General features: G+C 40.1%; 1 protein-coding gene across 2 annotated transcripts in view; it reads right to left on the minus strand.

Moving 5' to 3' along the window:
* Positions 1-22,120, minus strand: part of lrch4 (leucine-rich repeats and calponin homology (CH) domain containing 4) — a 49,506-nt gene extending 27,386 nt beyond the window's left edge. Inside the window, exon 1 of one of the 2 annotated variants that reach the window (XM_037758565.1) lies at positions 21,739-22,119. In XM_037758565.1, the coding sequence (XP_037614493.1) occupies positions 21,739-21,910 (172 nt within the window). In that variant the 5' untranslated portion in view covers positions 21,911-22,119. Of the gene's footprint in view, positions 1-21,738 lie in introns of both variants that reach the window. The other variant, XM_037758564.1, reaches the window with a different exon arrangement.
* Positions 22,121-23,034: the final 914 nt, after the last annotated feature.

Here is a 23,034-nt window from a genome sequence, read left to right on the forward strand (position 1 = left end):
GGCGTAAAGGTTCTCTATACGATATCCAGAACATTAATACAGCAGCAAAAAGCTATTATAAAGATAGAGCAGTAATGTCTACCTGAGCAGAGAATAAGAGAAATTTGTATGTTGGTGCATGTGAGCGTGCCCCATTGGCTAGCTCACATGAAAAGATTTTCTAACGGTGATGAAAACAGTCACAATGGATTGAAAGTTCATGAAAAATCCTGTTAAGATTTGTTGGTAAACCAAACCAAAGTTGACCAGTGAGAACTTTGCTGGTAGGATTACAAGGTAAGTCACCTTCATAGCTACTGAGCTACATTCATAAGAAAGGACGACAGAAATATGGCCACATGCGAGGATGAGATTGACAATAACAATTGTTAAAGCAACATATTCCTTCAATCATCTTGAAAAACGCTAGCAACTGCTACCACAGCTTCCATATCAAGAGTAAATCCCTCACTACTGATTGGTTATGGCAACACTAAATAACCCCCTCTCCCAACAGAAACCAGCTAAAGTAAACATGATGTCAGGTTGGATGAATGAAGTGAAACTAAATGGCATGTGACTATATCCATAACACCTTGGCTCCAGTGTGTTTTCACCCACATTCAAAGCTCATCAAACAAAAATAACTGTCAGCCCGCGCAGTCGAAAAACTTGCGATTTACTCACATTTTGCCAGTTGAATCACTGCAATTCTTTCTTTTTTAAGCTGCATCATTGTGCACAGAGCAATGCAGGAGCAACAGCATGGCAGGCTATGAACAGGACACACACTTCTACTGTCTCTGACTGTGTGGAAATCTGATGGTGATGAACAAGCGTGCATCTTACAGGTAAAACATGAGACTAATATAGGTTATAGGAGTTTAGTGTGGGGCGCTGAACTGACACTAACTGGGCAGGAGAGTGAATAATGTAAGGTGTCAGTAAAGACATCAGTAATAATGTTCAGTGTTAAAAACAAAAACAAATATCTATAGATAAGAAAAAGCGTTACCCAATAACCCACGTGCACATTTCAGTGTATGCTGGTTGGATCCACACATGGACCCTCTCTGACAGCAAATAGAAAACACCTGCTATGAAATCACTGATGTGGTGTTGCCAGAAGTGCAGCATGCTTCAAACGTTTCAACCCACACAGCAGTACAGCAGCAGTCTCCTGCAGGCTGTTGATGATGGGCCTATTTGTTGGACCTGCATGCAACTTGGAACTGAGTTGAAAGGTGCCGAATGCAAAAATCTTTATTGTGAAATTGACTGTGACACCATTTCATACTAGCTTGTCGCGAAGGAGACTAAATAACGCTTCAAACTTGTGCTAAATCTTGGTGAGGAAAAACTGGCATGGCCATTTTCAAAGGGGTCCCTTGACCTCTGACCTCAAGATATGTGAATGAAAATGGGTTCTATGGGTACCCACGAGTCTCCCCTTTACAGACATGCCCACTTTATGATAATCACATGCAGTTTGGGGCAAGTCATAGTCAAATCAGCACACTGTTTTTATGCTAAATGCAGTATTGACTGAGCAAACTCCATGTGCTGATGAAAACCTCCATAAAAAGCGGATGTGGACGGGCCTTGTTGTTGGAGTTGGGATTGTTTAGCCAAAAAAATCTGGTATTATGTAACTGATTTAACTGCAGATAGAGCTGCCTCTTATAAACGTAGTGAGGTCATTTAAAATCAACCCTTCCAAACTTTGAAACAAAGGGAAGGTTGTATTAACTGTGACTATGAGACCAGGTCCTACAGCCTTAAAACAGTGTGACAGGATTTCAAAGGATCAGCAGAACGAGGTGGATTGACCTATCACAGCACTGCGTCTAATTACAGGTCAGGATGGGAGGGAGCAGGATCCACTTCAGACACGAACATCACCGCTGACCCACTGACCTCTAGTAAAGTCTCTTAACGCTTGAGGAAAACCCCCCATCCCTACATTAAAACAGGACGGCAAATTCATTGTAAAAACAATGGAAACACAGGCAACAACAGTGTCATATTCCAGATAGTATTGCATAACGTGGGGCCTCACTCAGGGACTGTTCAAAACACTGACATCATCAGCCAGTCTTTACTCTGCTGCTTTGGCTTTGACTTTGGTCTCACTTCATTTTGCAACACAGACTATGTCTTCAAATGTTTGTGGATTCTTCATATACTATTCTTCCAGTTGGACATCATGTCGACTGATAGGTCAGCACTGATAACAAAGTGATCTCATTTTCCATTCTGAAAGGAGGTGTTAAAAGTCTTCAGTGTAAGTCAATCGAACGTACTCGCCTGCACAAACTGCTGCTTACTGATAATCAACACACTAATCTGTTTGCAAATCTCATTACCTTTTCAAGTCACAAGACAGCTCCTGCAAACTGTCAGTACCATAAGAAGCTACAGTCGTTCCTCCCTCATGTCATGTTATGTGTCTCTGAAGGCCAATACAGACATCTAACTAATCAACTTCTTGTTGCTACGGTGTGGTTAATGATTTGTGTATGGTGTGGTTTGGTGCATTAACAGCTCACCAGCATAATGGGGACAACAAAGTCACGTAGGAGCTACAACTTGCTTCACTGACACATTTTGGTGCTAGTCGAGACACGCTAATAATCAAGCTCCGTGTGCTCACAAATCTGTGCCAGTCAGAAACAAACATATAATACCTGAATTCACCTGTCTGTGCTCGGTTCCCGTATGCTTTAAGGATTTACCAATCAAGTTTTTTGGACCTAATCAGAGTGATTCAACATTGGGTATCTGCTGATACCAAGGCCAGTCCCATATGTACCTGAGAGATGCCATATGACTGAGCTATCCAGTGCACAGTCAAGCTATAAGCTAAACATGTGATAACATGCCACACAGACGTCATCATCTGAAGGCTGGGAACCTGAGGATTAATTTGCACCTCAGCATAATTCAAAATACATTTTGAAAGTATAAAGGGCTTATAACATTATGCTAGGAGTATATGATGGTCATTCCCATGCTCCATTATCAGAAACCCCCTTATTGTCAATCTACCAAGCCATCCATCCTCTGAATGCCCTCATGAGAGTTTTTAAGAAAGCAAGAGGAGAGATAAAAGGTTCCATCACATATGCAGTGAAATGCTCACACTTAAGAGGGGCTGTTGTAAAGGAGAGCGGCTGAGGTGGACAAATCACTTTTCTAGCCGATACCGATCCATTAAAGTGTGCGTGGATCAGGAGTGAAGAGGTGTGAAAGTGGGCAGAGTTGGAATTTCTCTCTCAAGCTCTCTCTTTTTTTCATTCTTCACACAGCTACCCAGAGTTCAGTTTGTAACTCTTTACACAATCTAAAAATAGTGAGTGAAAATTGCAAGCCTATAATAGGTAGTATATACTGCAGGGCTGTTGCACTGAACGGTAGAATACTAGATGTTCCTGTTATTTTGTCTGTCTCTTGTGTTTTTCCGTGTTCCGCCACACTAACCCAAGAAATACCTTCAGAAACAAGAGGATATCGGGTTTCTGAATGCCTTACCTGCTCTAGGGTTGCGACTGGGTTCTAAGGAACATGATGAAGGCGTTAACAATCGGTATTTTTCCATGAAAGACTAAAGTAAAAACAGAAAGAACAAGTAAAAAGAGTGGATGATTTATGTTGCATGTGAGCAGCCGATGAAGATCTGACCAGAACGTAAATCCATGCTGGTAAATTCATGCTTTTCTCCCTGAACCCTGGTGTGCAAAGAAGAAGGAGAAAAAGATAACCTTTATGAAACCCTCCAAAACAGCTGATTAAAGCTGGTTTGGGTAGAACGTGTTCACACTTGCAGATTCTAAAACTCTTCTATGATTTACCTGTTTTACCGTTTTTCAGATTAGTGTGTGTTTATCTGAGTTCATAAACTGTACCTGCATCTCATCTCACAAGCTGTGCGGTGTTGATGAAGCACCAATGATGCCAATTTCAAAAGCAGCAAGCTTGAAAATTTATTCTGTGTCACTCAGCCAAGAAACGCACACTCCCAGCGCCCTGAGCCCTCAGCGTGACACCGGACTGGAAGAAAAGAGGGACCCTGGGCCTCCCGGTGTGTACAGAGGCGTGTTTGTGTGTTCGCAGAACGAGACTCTACTCATATCACGTTTTCTGAAGAGGGGAGGTGAGGTTCGGGGAAAATAAAGGTACAGAAGGAGGGGTGGGGTGAATGAGTAACAGGCAGATAATACCAGCAGGAGAGCATGGACAAAGGAGGCGAGGAGCAGCCAGAAAGAGGAGGAAAAAAACAAAGAGGTCCACCATGAGGACGCCAAGACAACAAAACCCCCCCGAGAGAGGAGAGTGACTCAACAAGAAGGAGAGCTCCTTACTGGTTTAAAGACACGAGGCTGAAGGGACTGCTGGGAAAGACCTGTCTCTGCAAACCCATAAATAATGAGTCACACTCAAATACTGCTGTCTAATAAGCCTGTACAACACTTTCTGTAAGAATAGTAGGGCTGAATGAAAAATGTCTAATTGTGATTATTTTGACTGATATTGCAATGTGATTTGTGCTATTAGAGGGGAATTATTTATATATACATCATTCTAATTTTCATTGAAAAACATATTAAAATGATTATGATGTGATGTTTGCAGGAATCTGTACCAAACAAAGATGTTTTCTGTTCTTTAGTCAGTAAAATATAATGTGTAGGCCAGGACATCTCTGCAGCAACACAATATTGAATTCAGAAATCATAATGATATTTTGACACACATTTCACCTTTGATAAATATTGCGCTTCCTGCGATTTGAAAATCACATTAGGCCATTTTTTGATTTTGATAATTCTTAATCAATTGTGCAGCCCTAAATAATATGCAACATTTTTAGATTTAAATTGTACTTTACAAGTCAGAAGTATTTCCCACCAGTACAATGTAGCCATAACCAACAATGCAACCATTCAAATTTTGGTGGAAATGAAAGGTTAAATGTTTGAGCTGCCTAATTCAATACACTTTACAGCTATAGCCTTACTTGGTCTGGTATGACAAGCAGCTTATGGTGGCTAATGTTAGCAAATGTTAGATAGATATTATTGTGTCCACTTGATTATAATCCATTATCTTTAAGCTCTCTTTTTGTCTTCTTCACTGCTAAATGCGGCGTTGCGTTCACCAGACAGTTAGTTGCAAATAATTGTCTGTCTGCTGTTTGCTGCTGCGCAGGTAGTGTACAGTGGCTTTATCAGAGCGTTACACTGAAAACAGCTGCGGCTGAGCGTGAGAGTGAAACAGAAAATGTAATTGTGGGCCGTAACACCAAAATAATGAGCTGAAAGACACACAAAAAAAACTGAAAATTGAGAGGAACTGTAAAGTTTGTCATAATTCTCTGTGGGTTCGTTGCTATTTCACAATATGCATAGTCATTAGATCCATTGTTAACATACAAAATATTGATTAGTGCAGCTTTAAGGTGATTGCTAGCTTTAATGGGGAACTACTCCCATTTTGTAAATTCATACATGTTATTCCTATGGTCTAAAAATATAAGTTATCATGACCAACTCTCTCCCAAATCCAGAAATTAGAGTGCTAAAAATCAAACTTTAATCTGAGATTTAACCCACGATTGTTCTCCTACATACAACATAATAAAAACATGCCCACTGTTTCAGATCCACGTCTATCGTTATTTACCAGCCACACCTTACCCTAGCTTATTTTTCAAATGCTAGAGAAGGGTTTGAGTCCTCCATTCTGTCTGATGTTGTTTGGGTTTATTTCACAATGCTGCCAATGACAACACATCTCGGTGTCTGCTGTAAGACAGGATGTGGTGGTGTGGATTCCTGTTACAGTGTTGGTTACAGCGAGTTGAGGAGCACAGCTGTAGACAGAAGGTCTGTTGGTACATGTGTGTGTGTGTGGGTGAGGTGGTTTCATGACTAGGCCTGAATGGAGAGAACAAGTGATGGAGATGTAACTGGTGCTGGAGACTATGAGACAGAAACTCACTCTGTTCATTCTGTATATTATCTCTCTATGTACAGTCATTTTAATATTCTTGAAATGAAATAGACTTGTTGACATGCCTTACTCCGACAATCAATATCACCTTGAACACAGTTTCATTCTTAACCATGGGAACCCATTCTGCATCAGTGACAGGGCGCTAAACTAACTTTTTTTCTCCATTCTCACGGAACCCACCAGAAATGTATGCGGACTGTCCTAAATTTTAAATCTTTGTTTTGCCACATTATCATTAGTTAATCATTCAAAGTGACCTTTAACATAAATCGAACATCAAAAGTGATTTATTATTGTTCGTTAATTTACAATATATCCAAAACTTTTTTTTATTTATTAAAAGTCATCTTATTGTTTTTTTTTCTATTTATAATTTGCATGTTTGTTTTGATTTCGATATTAACAATGCAGCTAAGTTAAATTAAAATATTTTCTATGTGTAAAAAGTAGCATTTGGTCAAAAAACAAGATTTTGCATATGGGCCTGGAGCTGCTGGACAAGATGCTCCTGTCACGGGGAGAGACGCAGCATGTTGCCACGGACAAAATGAGATGGAAAGATCTCATTGCAGCTTTATTACATATAGGAGATGAAGAGGAGTAAGTAAGTAAATACTTGGTTAACATTAGTAACATGATTTAAGATGTTGCGGAGTTTTGACTTCTCAGAGTTAACGTAACCTTATCGTCGGACGACGGGACGTCCTAAGCTTGAGCCCTGATCAGTGATAAAAACGTTCAAAAGTCAAGGTTCACTTCCTAGCTCCTTTAAGAGTTTTCTACTGTATCTACTGACTTATGACAAAAAAGGTGCACTCTGCTAATTCAACAAGGAACACCAGAAACATCCCTTATGCGGCCGGACTGTCTGAACATCTTGTCTGTCTCCAAGGCACAAGGAATCAGCACTTAACACAAACTATTCAACACCTTAAGATCTCTGCTGATTCACCCTGAAGACCAGCCCTAGCTTACCTTAGTACAAACTGTTAACCTACAACAATTCACTTTTCAATAGCTCAACAGATGTTTAATGTACATGCTGCATGACTCGTCAAACACACAAATGTATGTTTTTTTAACATCACGTTGAATGCACATTGATATTGGGAGAAGTTAGCTTTTTTCTTCTGCTGGGTGCAGTGACTGTGTGTACATGCTGTTGTGACTAACCAAAAGCAAGGTGACTCCGCTAGTTAACAAGACACAACATGTAAATAAGATTGTTTTGGGTTTGTCGGAAGGCTTTCAGTTTTGGTGGAGCAACACTGGCAGATCCCCTCGCCTTCCAGACTTTGTGCTCAGCTAAGCTTACCATGTCCAAGATCTGCCGATTGTGGTTTTACTGGCAAACACGCTCACTTTCCAAAATGCAGGGGTGTTCCTTCAATGCTTTAGGCCAAGTATCGTCCAGCTAATATGTTTGTTATAAATATTGTATTATTGTTGACACCTTTGTTTGCAGCTCTTGTTTTCACACATATTCTGAATGTACTGATGTACGGTACTTGGCAGAGCTTTTTCACTTGTCCTCCTCAGTCTGTCTACTTCCTCCTACACCGACTCCTCTTCTCTTCCATCTTTCAACCCTTATTTCTTTCCACTTCCTCCTCTCTCATCTTTCCCTCCCACAGACTGCAGGGTTTGCCTAAGCTCTCGTATGCAAAGCTGTGTGTGTGTGTTCATGCAAAAGGGGAAATACACTCAAACCTCCTGACGACACCTAACAAGTACACAGAAAACAAGATTTACATGGACAGAAAATGAAAATCACAAGAATAACTAGTCATTTCGGCGGTGCAGTGGGTGCAAAATAGTATGGAATAAGTTGAAATATAGCTGTAAGGTAACGGCAATCAACATATAGCCCTTTGCCAGGAATTATAGCTTTTTAATTTAAAAAAATGCACTGAAGGCAGAGGGATATATCTGTACCTGAAACTTCTCCAACTCTGAGAGCTACAGAGTGAAAAGTGGCAAACAGGGAAACAGATTAAACAGACGGTAGAGGTGCAAAAGTGTTCAAATCGTCATGGCAACGGCATGCACGCAGCAGTAGTGTCAAAACCAGTTTCAGCACACAAATACAGTAGGTATTTATGTAACTCCGGCATGGTTCCTTAAACTTGGACGCTGGTATTAGAGATCATTAGATTTGATATAAACCATGAGATGAAATGGTTGCAGTTGATCAGTGGGGTTAGCAAAGGATGTATATGTTGTTTTGTAGGTTACCGTAAGGATCTATGAGGGACCCTACGATCCATATGAAGTTGATTATATAATTTGGATAGAATTATTGGAGTAGATTTTAAGACTTTCTGATCACAGAGAAAATGCATTTACGTGGACGATGGAAGTTTAATTTCTTTGCTAATATTAGACTAAAAATAGACATGAAAATAGGATAAAAATGTGTTAATGCGCTATTATCACGTTAACTTTGACAGCCCTAATAATAATAAATAAATAAATACATATATTTAAGTAATATATTCCTCTAAAAGACCCCCGCCCCCAACACAGAATTTGAATAGTCTCAAACTACAGTGGACTTACTTGATACTATATAGCTGCAGTGCTATGTGCACAAAAAGTTAACATATAGCCCTGCATACCTGACACCCACCCACTGCCTCAGTCTGTCAAGTTATACTACAACTTGTATAAATCCGTCATACAAGTCTTTTTCAGTTCATTAAAAATAGTCGTTGGACTTCCTTTAAGTTGTTTGCTTATGAAAAGTTACAGCAACATCTTTCTCACTACAATCACATCCTCTGAGAGGAGCAGATTTTGTTCCCTAAAATGCTGCCGTAATCCCATGATAACTAACCTAAGCATTTCAACCCCTCCTAAGGCCCCATGCCTTCTCTATCGTGTACCCACTTCCTCAGTGAATCGGCCATCTGGACACCAAACACTGAGGGAGTTAATGGATCTGCTGGGTTACATAAGACAGACAGGGCCTCGGCTTTCATTATTCACCAGGCGGGCAGTCCACTCCGCACCATGAGATTATTTACACACAAACTCTTATAGTGTTACATTGTGTTGCGGGACAAACGCAGAGCCAGGAGGAATGGCACCGAGGCCCATTAACTAATGGCTGCCTGCTGAGCCTGGAGGAGACAGTAGCTGCAGCAGATAAAGGAAATAAAGAGAGTAGAGATGCTTTCATGCATCCATGATGTCCTGGTTTCAAATCCAGCCTGGGACCTTTGGTGTGGGTCAGCCGTCCCCCAGCCTCTCTATCATCTTGTCTATGAACTGTCAAAAGTTTAAACCTAGTGTGTGCTGCTTGGCTGGGTTCCTGTGGTAGCTTTACGGATGCCTCTTACATTATTCTAGAGATAGATGTGATGTCAATGTAGAGAGATCACAGGAGCATGGTGGAATAAATGACACACTACTTGCTTTCAAAAGCCCGTTTGACATACAGTTAAAGGATAAGACTAACAATATTCTATAGTTTTATTACTGAAAAGAACCAAACCAACAATGCATGTATCTGCTACCAAGTATTGTGTGTGCATCGGAGTCTGAAGGATGTTAAATAACACTCCAATTTTGGCAAGGAAAAACTGTCATCGCCATTTTCAAAGGGGTCCCTTGACCTCTGACCCCCAGATATGTGAATGAAAATGGGTTCTATGGGTACCCACGAGTCTCTCCTTTACAGACATGCCCACTTTATGATAATCACATGCAGTTTGGGGCAAGTCATAGTCAAGTCAGCACACTGACAGCTGTTGTTGCCTGTTGGGCTGCAGTTTGCCATGTTTTGATTTGAGCATATTTTTATGCTAAATGCAGTACCTGTGAGGGTTTCTGGACAATATTTGTCATTGTTTTGTGTTGTTAATTGATTTCCAATAATAAATATATACATACATTTGCATAAAGCAGCATATTTGCCCACGCCCATGTTGATAAGAGTATTAAATACTTGACAAATCTCCCTTTAAATGTACATTTTGAACAGAAAATATCGACCAAAATAACCCAGTACCATGTAGTATTGAAACATCTACGCTTCCACAACAACACTGTCCCGCCACCGTGGGTCAGGGAGGCATTATCAGAGGTAACTGCTGCATGAGCGCAATACAGAGCAGCGGCAATTAGCTAGCCACTGGCACACACACACACACACACACAGCTTCCATTCACATGATGGGTTTCAAATAAAGTACTCTTTTGGTATCAGTATCACTTTAACGGGTGCTGGTATTGTAATTTTTTAAACGATACCCACTCACTGTTTTCTAGGGTTGGCCAATACTGAAATTCCCCAATTGATGATATTGCTTTGAGAAAACTGACATTTGTAAAGCCCTCCAGCTGATAACTGGTTGTGCAGGGAGAAGTTCACACCGTAAATCAGCTCCATGCTGCTGACATCCAGCTGACAACTTGCTATCCACCTCATGACTCACAAGAAACAGAAGCTATGGCAACTGTGAGAGTAGTTGAGGCCCGTGCTCCATGCTCCCTCCTCCACACACGTACACACATCCAGGCTCCAGAGCAAGCTATGTATGGCCCAGTGTACGTTTTTTGGCAGACTGCTAGTGTTGTCCTACAGCCTCCCTGTCTGTGTCTCTGCTTCTCTCTGGTTACCTCCCATGGGACGGAGGAGGGATTCCCCCTCCCCACCAGCTGCTGTGCTCTAAGAGAGAAAACACACCGGCGGCTTCCACACACAGAGAGAGAGAGAGGATCACACATGAAACTAAAAATACAGTAAATTAAACCATGACAAAAGAATTGAGCATACTGCAGCCACATTTACCCTCCATTTGACTGACTTCTGGTCCCCGTTAATGCAACGATGCATGAAGACGCTACAAGAGGGGAGCTCCATTCTATATATATTTATATATACAAGCCATGGCATTCATTAGCTGACACTAACAACGTGTCCAGTATTTATCAATTCATGAAAGATTCCTCCCAGTTTCCCCATGAATATCTATTTTGAGGAAATAGATCCATGTGGCATTTTATGTTGTGTGACATTTACAACAAACGTCCTTTAATAAGTGGATTGAACTGGATGGAAACATGTTGGCTGACACAGAGAGTGTGGGGCAATCAGAGAGGACTCTGAGAAGAAGACAGACAAAGCAGAAGTGAAGACTGAGTGAACAGGCAGCCCACATCCGCAGCACAGAGGAAATAAAACACACACACAAACTCACTCTCACACACACTGCACCAACATACATGCACACAGTCTCATTTAATGACACAGAGCAGATGTAAACAACTGAGAGAAGGCTGCGGCCATATGTTGTGCTCAAACTGCACACGTGTGCACACACACAGACACACACACACAGAATCAGGGCTTGCTCAACCCGACCATTAACTGACTGTACGGTGTAGTTTTGTACTTTCCAGCAGCTTAACCAGTGAGCTTTCAAGCAACCCACTTAAAACCAGGTCATGTGTTTAAAGGGGCAGCTTATTTACTGGATCACTCTTTAAATGTCATTTAAAAAAAACACATAAACCACATGGGAAAGCTGATACTTTTACTTTTTATTTCTGTGTCCCTTGCAGCCTTAGTTGTTACAAGAAAAACTGGTGATTGTCTGGCAGAGCTGGAGTCTCTGTTCCCTCACAGACACAGAAGAGGATGGCTCGCTTCAGCAATGTGGGATTTCTACAGAACTGGACTGTGGTTGGACTGGCCCACTAAAGAGGGAACTAGTTGATTGTACTTACATTAAGTTAAGAGTGTAAACCCATAAAAAATGGTTTCAATGTAAATTCAAGGACGATGGAAAGCTATGTAAGATATGTTAGCATGTTGATGCTTTGAGGGTATAATGTCTACTATGTTCACAATCAAGTTCTGTTTCATTCCTTCCTGACGGTCTCCTCCTTTTGTTGAGTTATCTCTTAGTGAAGACTCTGAATGACTTTCAGTTCCCTCTAGTAAGCAGTGATTCAGTGTATATGTCTGGGGAGTTTATTGCGAACGGTGGAACAGAAAGGGTGAAGCGGTGATGCGCTGTTTGTTGACAAGGTCGGAGGCCGTCTTGGTGCGGACTATGGAGCCTCCGTATTATTATCATAAAGTATAGGCGCAACGTAACCCATGGCAACACAAGCTAAAACAAAAACTGTTTGTATATTGTGTTAACTGTTAACTGTTTAGCTTAGTTTGCCACGTATCTTAAAATTCTCAGCTGGCTGAGACAAAGCAGCTCCTCCTCTCTACCAGCCGTAACGTTACCTGCAGGCAGTGAATCACATCAGCAGAGGGAGGAGGACGGAGGACAAGAGGAAGCACTGATACTGACTGATGTCTGCGTTCTTCAGTCTTTATATTCTCAGGAATATTTTTTATTTTATTGACATGTTAGATTTATTTTCAGTGAGATATAGTTTATATAATCACTGTGACATTAGGCTACTGTTGCTGCTCTAGAAACAATATTTAGCCTATTATATTAAAAATATTCAATTCTAATCCAGCTCTGAATTTAAAGACAACCAGGCTGACATCAGAAATGTATAGATAATATGCATACTTACATTTTTTTTTTTTTTTTTTTTAATCGCAAGTCATATCGTCATCGCAATATTGAACAATGTTATCGCACATTGCAGATTTTCCTCATATCGTGCAGGCCTAATGGGAATGTCATTAGTCTGCAGGTGTTTGGTCAAAAACCAAAGTACTGGAAGAATGGGAACTTTGACCTGATGATGGCATGAGCCAGAGGATCACCAAAGTTATTATAATTCATCACCAAATCATGACAATCCATGCTATAGTTGTTAAGACATTTCACTCAAAACCACACATGTCGGCCTAATAGCAGTGCAAGAGGTCTCAGGATACATAATCTGGAGACCCTGGATATCTGGAACTAATTTCATGGCAATCCATCCAATATTTGCCAACATATCTCAGTCTGGACCAAAGAAGTGGACTGACTGACTGACCGACATGGCCCTCCCTAGTACCAGGACGCTAACATGGCTAAAATGTCCCACAACTGCACACAAACTCCCATGGCAACAGCAAAAACCTGCCAAGAAGAGAAGTCTACCATTCCTGTTGTAGCACATCAGTGAGGAGGTAAGGACACAGATGACAGCATTAGACAATTGTTTTATCCACTGTGCTAATTTAGTCTCAAAACAGCATCAAATGTGGATCATAATAAGCGCAATCACCTCTCTAAACTTTATTAAATAAAGTCACAAAGAGGGAGGAAGACAGAAATACCATTTACTAGCTCTCTGCTAGTATCCATCTGATGCAGGTGCTCTGGTAATGACAGCCCTGTGTCTTGGTTAGCTATTCTAGGAGTAGTCAAAACTGTATTCTGCACCATGTTTTGGTTTCTTTGCACCAAAATAAACTCTAGTCTCAGCCGTAGCGTACAGAGCTGGAAGCCAGGAGACTTGTTCACAATTTGAATCCAGTGTAACTGTAGTGAATCCAAGCTAACCACAGCTGGCGTCCTTCACAAAAGGAGAACTCTACAAAGTCTTTAATCTATACTACTGGAGTCCTTAGTCCTTAGCAACAGCTGGACTTGCTCTATGTCTTTGTGCCTGAGAAGCAACAGGAGGGAATACACAGGAATTTAGGGATTTGTGTTTTTAAACAGTGAATAATGACGATAACAGAGCTACTGGCATGGCCTTAAAACTACTCAACCTTAAACAACCAAAATCAAAGGACCAAAGTGACTTTAAATTCAATCTATGGAATAACTAAGGCTGTCAAATTTAAGGCCAGCATCAGGTCTGTAGCTCTCATTATAAGCCATCTTACAGGAACATGCTATGGAAATATCCCTTACGAACACACACCTCCCTTTCTCATTCATTATTTCTCGAAGTCAGCTGCTGGCCTTCTCAGTTGTGGTATGGGAGTGCGTGTCCTGGCTGTCCAGCTCCCCTCCAGCTCTCAACAACAAGCTCTTGTCTCTCACATTCCCAGAGGTCATAACGAGACTGAAGGTCAACTTATTAACTATGTGCCCCTGCAACAACATTTCCATTGCTTCTGCTACTGAACAAACTAAAACTGCACTTACATGAGCTGCTGTTGGTCTCCAACAATGCTTTTTTAATAAAGTAAGGAGTAAGAACACAATATCTACTTTATTACTAAGAGGGATGTCCCGATCCAATCCCAGTTCTTTAATATTGAGTATAGCTGATATTTTCATTTTCTACAGTGCTCACTTAGTAGGCCTATGTTAAAATTAGAAAAGCAATTTCAATCCATGGAGAGGAGACACAGTGTGGATCTGGTTAGGAGATCTGGATGGATATGGACAACATGAACACAATGCTTAAGTTCAAATGCAGTTTTCACCTCGCAGCAAATACAAGGTGCAGTGCCCTGCAGAATGTTACTGACAAACAAGCAAAGGGGTGCTTCCTTTATTGCTTTTTAACCAAAAGCATCTCTGCTTGCATTACTCCCTGACCTATCATTGACTGAGACTGCTGGCTGTTTTCTTTTTCATGTTATTCTGCGTGCTGTACACTTCACACACTCAATTTATTTTTACATCGGACTGGGCTTTATATACCAGGCTGGCAACAAGTTATCAGGTCCTTAAAATGTCCTTCAAGCAAACTAGGTCTACGACATGTCAACCTCACTACAAAGGTATGCATGGCTGTCAGATTGTTTCAGAAAGTCATAGAAATTGTAGGACACAGCCTCCCTCAAGTCTGCTGTTGGACAGTGGGTTTCAAACGCTATTAGATTATCTGACAAGCACTTCACCTGAAGCAAACTGAGGGCTTAAAGAGGTACTGCACACTTTGTGTGTGTGGTGTTTTTTGAGCTATAAATTAGAGCTGTTAATTGCCGAAAATATGTAATCACGATTAATCACGATATCTTAAATTAATCGCACATTATTTATCTGTTCAAAATGTACCTTAAAAGGAAGATTTTCTCAAGTATTTAATACTCTTATCAACATGGGAGTGGTTGAATATGCTGCTTTAAGCAAATGTATGTATATATTTATGATTGGAAATCAATTAACAACACAAAATAATGCTAAATATTGTATATTATTGCGCTAAATTTTGGCGAGAAAAAACTGGCATTGCCATTTTCAAAGGGGTCCCTTGACCTCTGACCTCAAGATATGTGAATGAAAATGGGTTCTCTGGGTACCCACGTGTCCCCCCTTCACATACATGCCTACTTTATAATATTAACATGCAGTTTTGGGCAAGTCATAGTCAAGTCAGCACACTGACACACTGACAGCTGTTGTTGCCTGTTGGGCTGCAGTTTGCCATGTTATGATTTGAGCATATATTTTATGCTAAATGCAGTACCTGTGAGGGTTTCTGGACAATATTTGTCATTGTTTTGTGTTGTTAATTGATTTCCAATAATAAATATATACATATGTTTGCACAAAGCAAGCACATTTGTCCACTCCCATGTTAATAAAAATATTAAATATTTGACAAATCTCCCTTTGACGTACATTTTGAACAGATAAAAAATGTGTGATTAATTTGCGATTAATCGCGATTAAATATTTGAATCGATTAACAGTCCTGAATAAAATACAAAAGCCATGAAACAAATACCAACTTTATGAAGATATTGAATTTCTGTCAGAGGTTTTGATTCATCTCTATTGTAATTTTTGTAGAGCTGTCGTAAGAAAAACATCTTAGATATATATAACAATTTTCTTCTATTTCATTGCATACATTATACAGTATATATCATTTTGCTCACCTATGTGGGACACTGGACAAAACTGACCACATTCCATATTTACACATTCATTTAAAGATGTATGTTTTGGCACCAAAGATGGCTTATTTCATCACTTCCATCCAGTAACATCCAGTGTTGGTCAACCTAATTATTAAAGCAACAGCCCCCCGGGTGGGCTGTGTATATTCACTTGTGGGTCCACAAGGTGCACACAACATACAATAGCTGGGCTTTGTTCCCTTCAAGCGCTCTGAGCTACCGGGAAACACTCTGGGGGAGGCAGCCAAGTCTCCTCCTTTGTGTGTGCGCGTGTGTGTGTGCATGTGTGTGTGTGTGAACCTTTGACCTTCCTGAGGGAGGCTGCTCCAGTGGAGAAGATGGGGGGGCTGGTGTTATCATAATCACTGCTGGGCCTCTTATCCCAGTTCAACCACCATATTCATGTCTTTCTGTAATATCCTGCAACGCTATAACTCACTCTGGATATGAGACGAGCTGCGTCTTTACTTGTGCAAATGCCTGGTTGAAACTTAAATATGAAAATGAGCCTGAAAAAAAACAGCAGTCCAGCATCGGTCTATAAATAATGATACATGGAGAAAACAATTTCTGATTTGTTTATCCTAATAATTGACCGTATGATCAGTTCAACTTTGGGCTGATTGGTTGGTTCAACTTCTAGTCCCTCTAGTGCGTGTTGTTACTAAAAGGGTTGTAATTACTTTATCTCAATTTTACTAAAAGGCAGTAATATAAAATCCATGTTTTGCTGCTTAGTTGTGAGAAGATCTTCTACTTTGATATGACAAATAATTGATTACATCACATGAGCAGGAAATCCTGTTTACACTTCCTTTTTCCATGGACTTGTGACACTGAGAAGGTCATGATCTGAGGCCTCCCAAAGTTGACTCATTGTTCAATATTTAGGCAAAATTCTTTCATGAAAAAAAATTTAAATAATATCTGTGGTAAGTTAACTTTTCATTTTCATCATTAAAATCAGTTTAGATGTCATACGTTTTTTGTAAAATGGTCAAATTAAGTTGTTGTCATATGGCAACTATATGCTAATATGGAAGTGATTGGTGTTCTTTCGACCTTATGACTGTAATAGACTTCCATAGCAATAACTATTCTGAGACTATGTTTACAACTTTTGATTACATTTAATAAGGGAAAAAACATATTTTTATTTAGATTTTGTAATTGTACTGTGTATCTGGATTATAAATTAGACCACTGGCTGTCCTGGGGAAAAGAAAAGAGGGCTAAATTTTGGAGAGGAAAAGCTGTCATGGCCATTTTCAAAGGAGTCCTTTGACCTCTGACCTCCAGATATGTGAATGAAAATGGGTTCTATGGGTACCCACGAGTCACCCCTTTACAGACATGCTCACTTTATGATAATCACATGCAGTTTGGGCAAAAAAAAAAAAAAATTAAGTTTTTTTTAATGCAGTACAAATGTGTTATTTTCGCCTATTCTAAAATGGTGAATATTTCTGCATACTGGAGTCCCTAAAGAGTCTTGGAATTGCATAAATTGGGTATGACTGTAAAGCTGAGACTCAATTGAGTTCAACTGTATTCAAGTGCAATGATGTTAGTCCCCATAGTAGCCTAGCCATTTCCTATAGTGATGTTTTTTATATATGTGGTGGTGTGTATTTATACTATGACAGTTTTCCTAAAATAGATCGCCTTGCTTACAGTAACGCAATATATTGATTGAATTAATACGTATCGTATCACCAGATTCTTGCCAATACACAGCCCTATTTGTTATTTCAGGTTAACTAGCAGAAGCGTATTAGGTACGAGCTTGATGCACTGTAATGCTCTCGCTCTCGCTCTCTCCCTGACTCACAACACTCACTGCTGAGCTGTGTGTCAGCAGGACAAGAACAAAATCACTTCAACACTAAGAGGCACACTATTTCATTATTAAATATCAAACTGAATCCAGTTTTCCAAAAATGTTACCATTATCCTCAGAAAAGTTTATGTATGCATCCAAGGAGATTACAATGTGCTTGAAATACATCAGATTCCACTCAAGTATCTTCCCTTATTCGCTCAACATGAGTTGCAGATCTACGGCGAGACCATATCTGTCAACCATCATGACAGTTTGGTGAATCAGCAAGGACTGTTACCACCCACACACACGCAAACTTGCTGTATCTCTAGCTGATATAATGACTGTCTGGCTTAACTAGCAGGTATTTCAGTGAAACTAAGAGCACCTCATTACTCACATACTAGACATTACCACAACGACAGCCTGGGTGCTGCAAAAACATGTATTCAAGACTAAATGTCTACAATTGGGCCTATAGAGGGGCACGACCCTAGAATTAGAGCTGAATGAATAACAAATGAGTCACAATGAGCCAGCGTGAATGACAGGGGTGTCAGCAACTGCATGGTTTAATGTGGAGGTGAAGCCGAGGCTGATTGAAATGATGAACACATCCCATTTGGACATTTTTTGATGACATTTCTTGGCTGGAATTCATGACTTTTCCTGTCTTTAATAAATGCCAAAAATTCCAAGGTCCTTCAAAAATATGCCATGTCCAGTGAAAAGCCTGTGCCAACAGTAACTGATTCTTGTTGTAGACTTGTCTTACAAAAAAGTAAAATCTATCCACCCACCCAGCTCTGGGAAGAATCATAGTTGGAACTAATGACATTAATGATGGCTCTGTTCCATTGAAATACACCACTAGGTGTGCCAGTGCACAATACCAACAGGGCTCTAACAACGGCACACCTGAATAGATTGCAGCCATTATTAATTGATGTCATTAGTGTTACAACTGTGACAAACCAAAATGTCAAATGTGCCAATGGTTTCTTACAGCTCAATAATGCAGGTCTCTAACCTAGCCTTATAGTCACCTACTGTGTACTGGAGTGAAGACCTCCATTAGTCCAGAGACTTCATATGAAAAAATATAGACGTTGATTTATTAGTATTCGTAACACCAATAAGAGCTATCATATAAGAATTACAGAGACACTACCCTGGTCCTCGTTTTTCTGTGGCTTCCTTCAATCAACTCTGGATGCCCCTAGGACCCCCAAAAGATAACAGACGCACCTCAGAGACTCACTGGACTCCTCAAGTCCCTGACACACCAAGCCGACGGTCGGACAATTTGGGACGTCTGTCTGCCTCGTTTTCACATTGTCTGCTCTAGTCGGCCTGTGTTGTAGGCTTTTCGGGCCGATTCAGCATGTTGAATCGGCGGCGAAGCTCGTCGGTGAGAGAAATCACCGATTGGCTGTTCAGCTTAAACGAATCAGCGCACGAGAAGAGAAACGTACGTGAGGAAAGCAAGCCAACGAGTAAAGTCAAGAAGGCTCTTCTCATTTTTCATCGTCATCTCATCATTCCAATACACAGATTTTTTTTTTGTGAGGCGACGCAGCTGCTGGCCTTCGTCGCCTCTAGTCCTTTGATGTCGGGTTGGTGTGTTTGGGCCTTTAAAGATTTCTTCAAGGATTCCTGGAACCCTCTCATGCACACCTGGAGCCATGCCTTCGAGACCAATTTTAAAATAGTCTGGTCCTGACTTGTAGTCCCTAGTATGGGTCAAGCACCCAAAAAACACAAGATCCTACACTTCCCATAATGCAACTCAATAGCATCATTATAGATAAGATATAAGATAAATTCCCAAGTCTTCAAACTCCATGTTACCAGTTTCTAACACAGGCTTTCTGTTTAATCTCCAAGCCCAAGTCAGATGACCTCACTATGACATCATCTGGGTCACTTCGTCAAACAAAGCTCTACAGGGTGAGTAATACACACGATGAGTAAACAGTACATGTATAATCAGTGTGTGTCCCTTTAAACCTAACTTTGAGAACCACAGTTGTATCTTTTACTGACTAGCCGGGCTGGCTTATTAGTTTATCCAAGAACCTGCGCTTGGATAAACACATCTAATCAAGTGGCATTACTGCAGCTATGGGATGTATATTCATCGCTTCCATTGTCGTTAGGGTTGGGTAGCTCCATGGCAGGTGCCTGTGTGTGTGTGTTTATGTGTGTTCAAGGCCTTTTCATCCCACAGGGCCTAGACCTGGGTTGTTATGAGCAGATGGTCATAATTACCAAAGCACAGAAAGCAGTAACAGAGGATAGAGGGGGAAGCTGCTGTAAATCCCTGCGTAGCCAGATTGATTTCAGCAACCTGGATGGGGGTAATCCTCTTTTCAACAAGGCGAGGCCAAGGTAGTTCCCTGTAATCCACAGTGTCATCCACACCTAGAAGTTTTACTCTCTGTTGTTGTTGTTATCCTTCAGCAATGTCCAGGCAGTTTAGCTCAATGAGATATAAAGTGTGACACATCCAGAGAGAGTCCAGGAGGCTTGGTTACTTAAAGGTTGCCATGTTGTTGTACACTATGGGCTCATCACTCAAAACCGAAAATAGCCTACTAAAAACTAGGCTATCAAAACCACTGTTACAGCCAGTAAACAACACGAAACCTAGAAAATGAAGCTGTAAAAAGACTCAAAGACTAACTGGCAATGTAGAAATGTTTCTAAGAAGATATGTTGAGGAAGAGGAACTCACTTCCTTTTTTCTTTGAAGTTCACTTTAAGAGAACAGGTCAAGTTTCTTTTAAAAGCAGGAACTTCATGTGGATTTGCTTTAAGAGAGTAGTAAATACCCACCATAGTCCACCAAGCAGGGAGTTTTTGTGTTTAAAATATAGAATGCTGGTGCACATTGCATGCAGGGTAAACGTACATTATTGGCAAGTTTTACTAAAAAATCGTATTAATTTAAAAAGTTTGGTGGGACACACATATGCCGAATTAAGAGTGGGGTTCTGGTGATTTAAAAGAAGTTTTAATTAATAAAATCCGAGGTATAGAGAAGTGACAGTCATCAACGCAATATAAAAATGCGAACTTCATTGCATGCTGGGTAAAATGACACTAAAGTGGAAATTTTACTAAAAAATCGTATTAATTTAAAACGTTTGGTGGTAACATACATATGCCGAATTAAAAGTGAGGTTCTGGTGATTTAAAAGAAGTCTTAATTAATAATATCCGAAGTATAAAGGAGTGACAGTCATGAAGGCAAAATAAAAATGTGAACTTCATTGCATGCTGGGTAAAATGACACTAAAGTGCAAATATTACTAAAAAATCGTATTAATTTAAAAAGTTTGGTGGAATACACATATGCCGAATTAAAAGTGAGGTTCTGGTGATTTAAAAGAAGTCTTAATTAATAATATCCGAAGTATAAAGGAGTGACAGTCATGAAGGCAAAATAAAAATGCGAACTTTCTGGACAGAGTCTTGTGTAAATACCCACCGAGTCCAACAAGCAGGGACTTTAGTGTTTAAAAAGTAGAATTCTGGTGCATATTGCATGCTGGGTAAACGTACATTATGGGCACATTTTAATAAAAAAATATATTAATTTAAAAAGTTTGATGGGACACACATATGCCGAATTAAAGGTGAGGTTCTGGTGATTTGAAAGAAGTCTTAATTCATAATGTATGAAGTATAAAGTAGTGACAGTCATCAATCCAAAATAAAACTGCAAACTTTCTTGACAGAGTCTTGTGTAAATACCCACCGAGTCCACCAAGCAGGGACTTTTTGTGTTTAAAATATAGAATTCTGGTGCACATTGCAACGTACGTTATGGGCAGATTTTACTAAAAAAATCGTATTAATGTAAAAAGTTTGGTGGGACACACATATGCCGAATTAAAAGTGAGGTTCTGCTGATTTGAAAGAAGTTTTAATTAATAATATCCGAGGTATAGAGAAGTGACAGTCCTCAAAGCAAAATAAAAATGCGAACTTTCTTAACGGAGTCTGGTTGAGGAAGAGGATGTGCCCTCTTCTCCCGTTAGAAGAAAGAAGAAGCAGGTGGCGATAAAACAAAAGGCGGCTCTCTCATAATAACAGCTCCTCCTCCTACATGCTTTGTAAGTTAAGGATGGAAACTAACCTGCGTGTGTGATGTCGGACAGGTCGTAGTTCCTGCTGCTGCGGGGGAACTCCTTCAGTTTTCGGTTGGATAAGTTGAGAGCCCCGCTGGCTGCAGCCTCCTCCAGAGCCTTCTCCACGCTGCGGCTGGCCGCTACGGTGGCAGGCAGCTGGGCTCCATCCCCAGCAGCCATCTACCTCCTTCTCTCTCTTTTACTTTGTTTAAAGCGTCCGAGACACTTTCATAACCCGTAGACTGGTTTAAACTCCAAACTGAGAGCGCTTCTGGTCAACTTTTATAAAAGTAAAGCGTTAAATCCGACAAACAATCAGTGAGTTGTGATTCCTCACACAACGGGAGCTCTCGTTTCCACTACTAGTGAACCAGAGCGGCAGAAGCTGTCAGTCTTTCAGGAAGTTGCGTCAAGTTGGCACATTTCACAATAATGTTACCGGAAACATTATGTCTTTCCTTCAAAATAAAAGCGCTCAACTTCTCAAAAGAACACTTATGATCACACAACATTGACTATGTAGGTGGCCCACTTTTAGGCAGTACCCAATAACTAAAAATCTTAAGATTCATTGATAGGGTGTACTGTCCTAGACCTCTAACAATTTATCAGGATTTATGTTTATTTATTTTATTTTATTTATTTATCCATTTATTTGTATTTATTGTTGTACACTTGTTTTTTTGTGTGCCGTCTGGGTATTGTCATGGGTGGGGGGTGGGAGTGTTATCTATCAGTCCAAACATGTTTGTGCAATGGATTGTCAGAGTTGTATTAACAAAATTCAGAAATAAACTCTGTTTTAAAAAAAAAAAGATTCAAGATTCACTTTATTGTCATTTCACTGAGTATTTGCATACACAGAAGGAAACAAAATATTTTTTCTCCCAGCTCCCGTCAGTGCATTAAAAAGGATAGAATAAAAATTAACAATACCTAAAAATAACAATAAAAAAATAAAATAAGTAAATGTTTCAGACACAATTTCACACAATTTGCAGTTATACACCCAATTTGCAGTCGTGTTTATCAGCAGAGAAAAGTGCATTTACATTCATAGCAAAGTGCTGTTTGCATTACTGCTCCAAAAATTGTCTTTGACATGTGACTATCTTTAAAAACTGTTTCTGTGTTAATGCTGGGGGGTTGGATGTGAGTGTGTGTGTGTGGGGAGGAGACACAGTCCATTTACTAACCTAACCGCTTGTGGGAAGAAGCTGTTTAGCAAGATTGCAGGAGGGAGAACAGAGAACTTGTTTACTTATTTATTGTGGGTACACGTTTTTAAAATGATTTCATGTTTC

The sequence above is a fragment of the Sebastes umbrosus genome, chromosome 22 (assembly GCF_015220745.1).
Source record: "Sebastes umbrosus isolate fSebUmb1 chromosome 22, fSebUmb1.pri, whole genome shotgun sequence".
NCBI lineage: Eukaryota > Metazoa > Chordata > Actinopteri > Perciformes > Sebastidae > Sebastes > Sebastes umbrosus.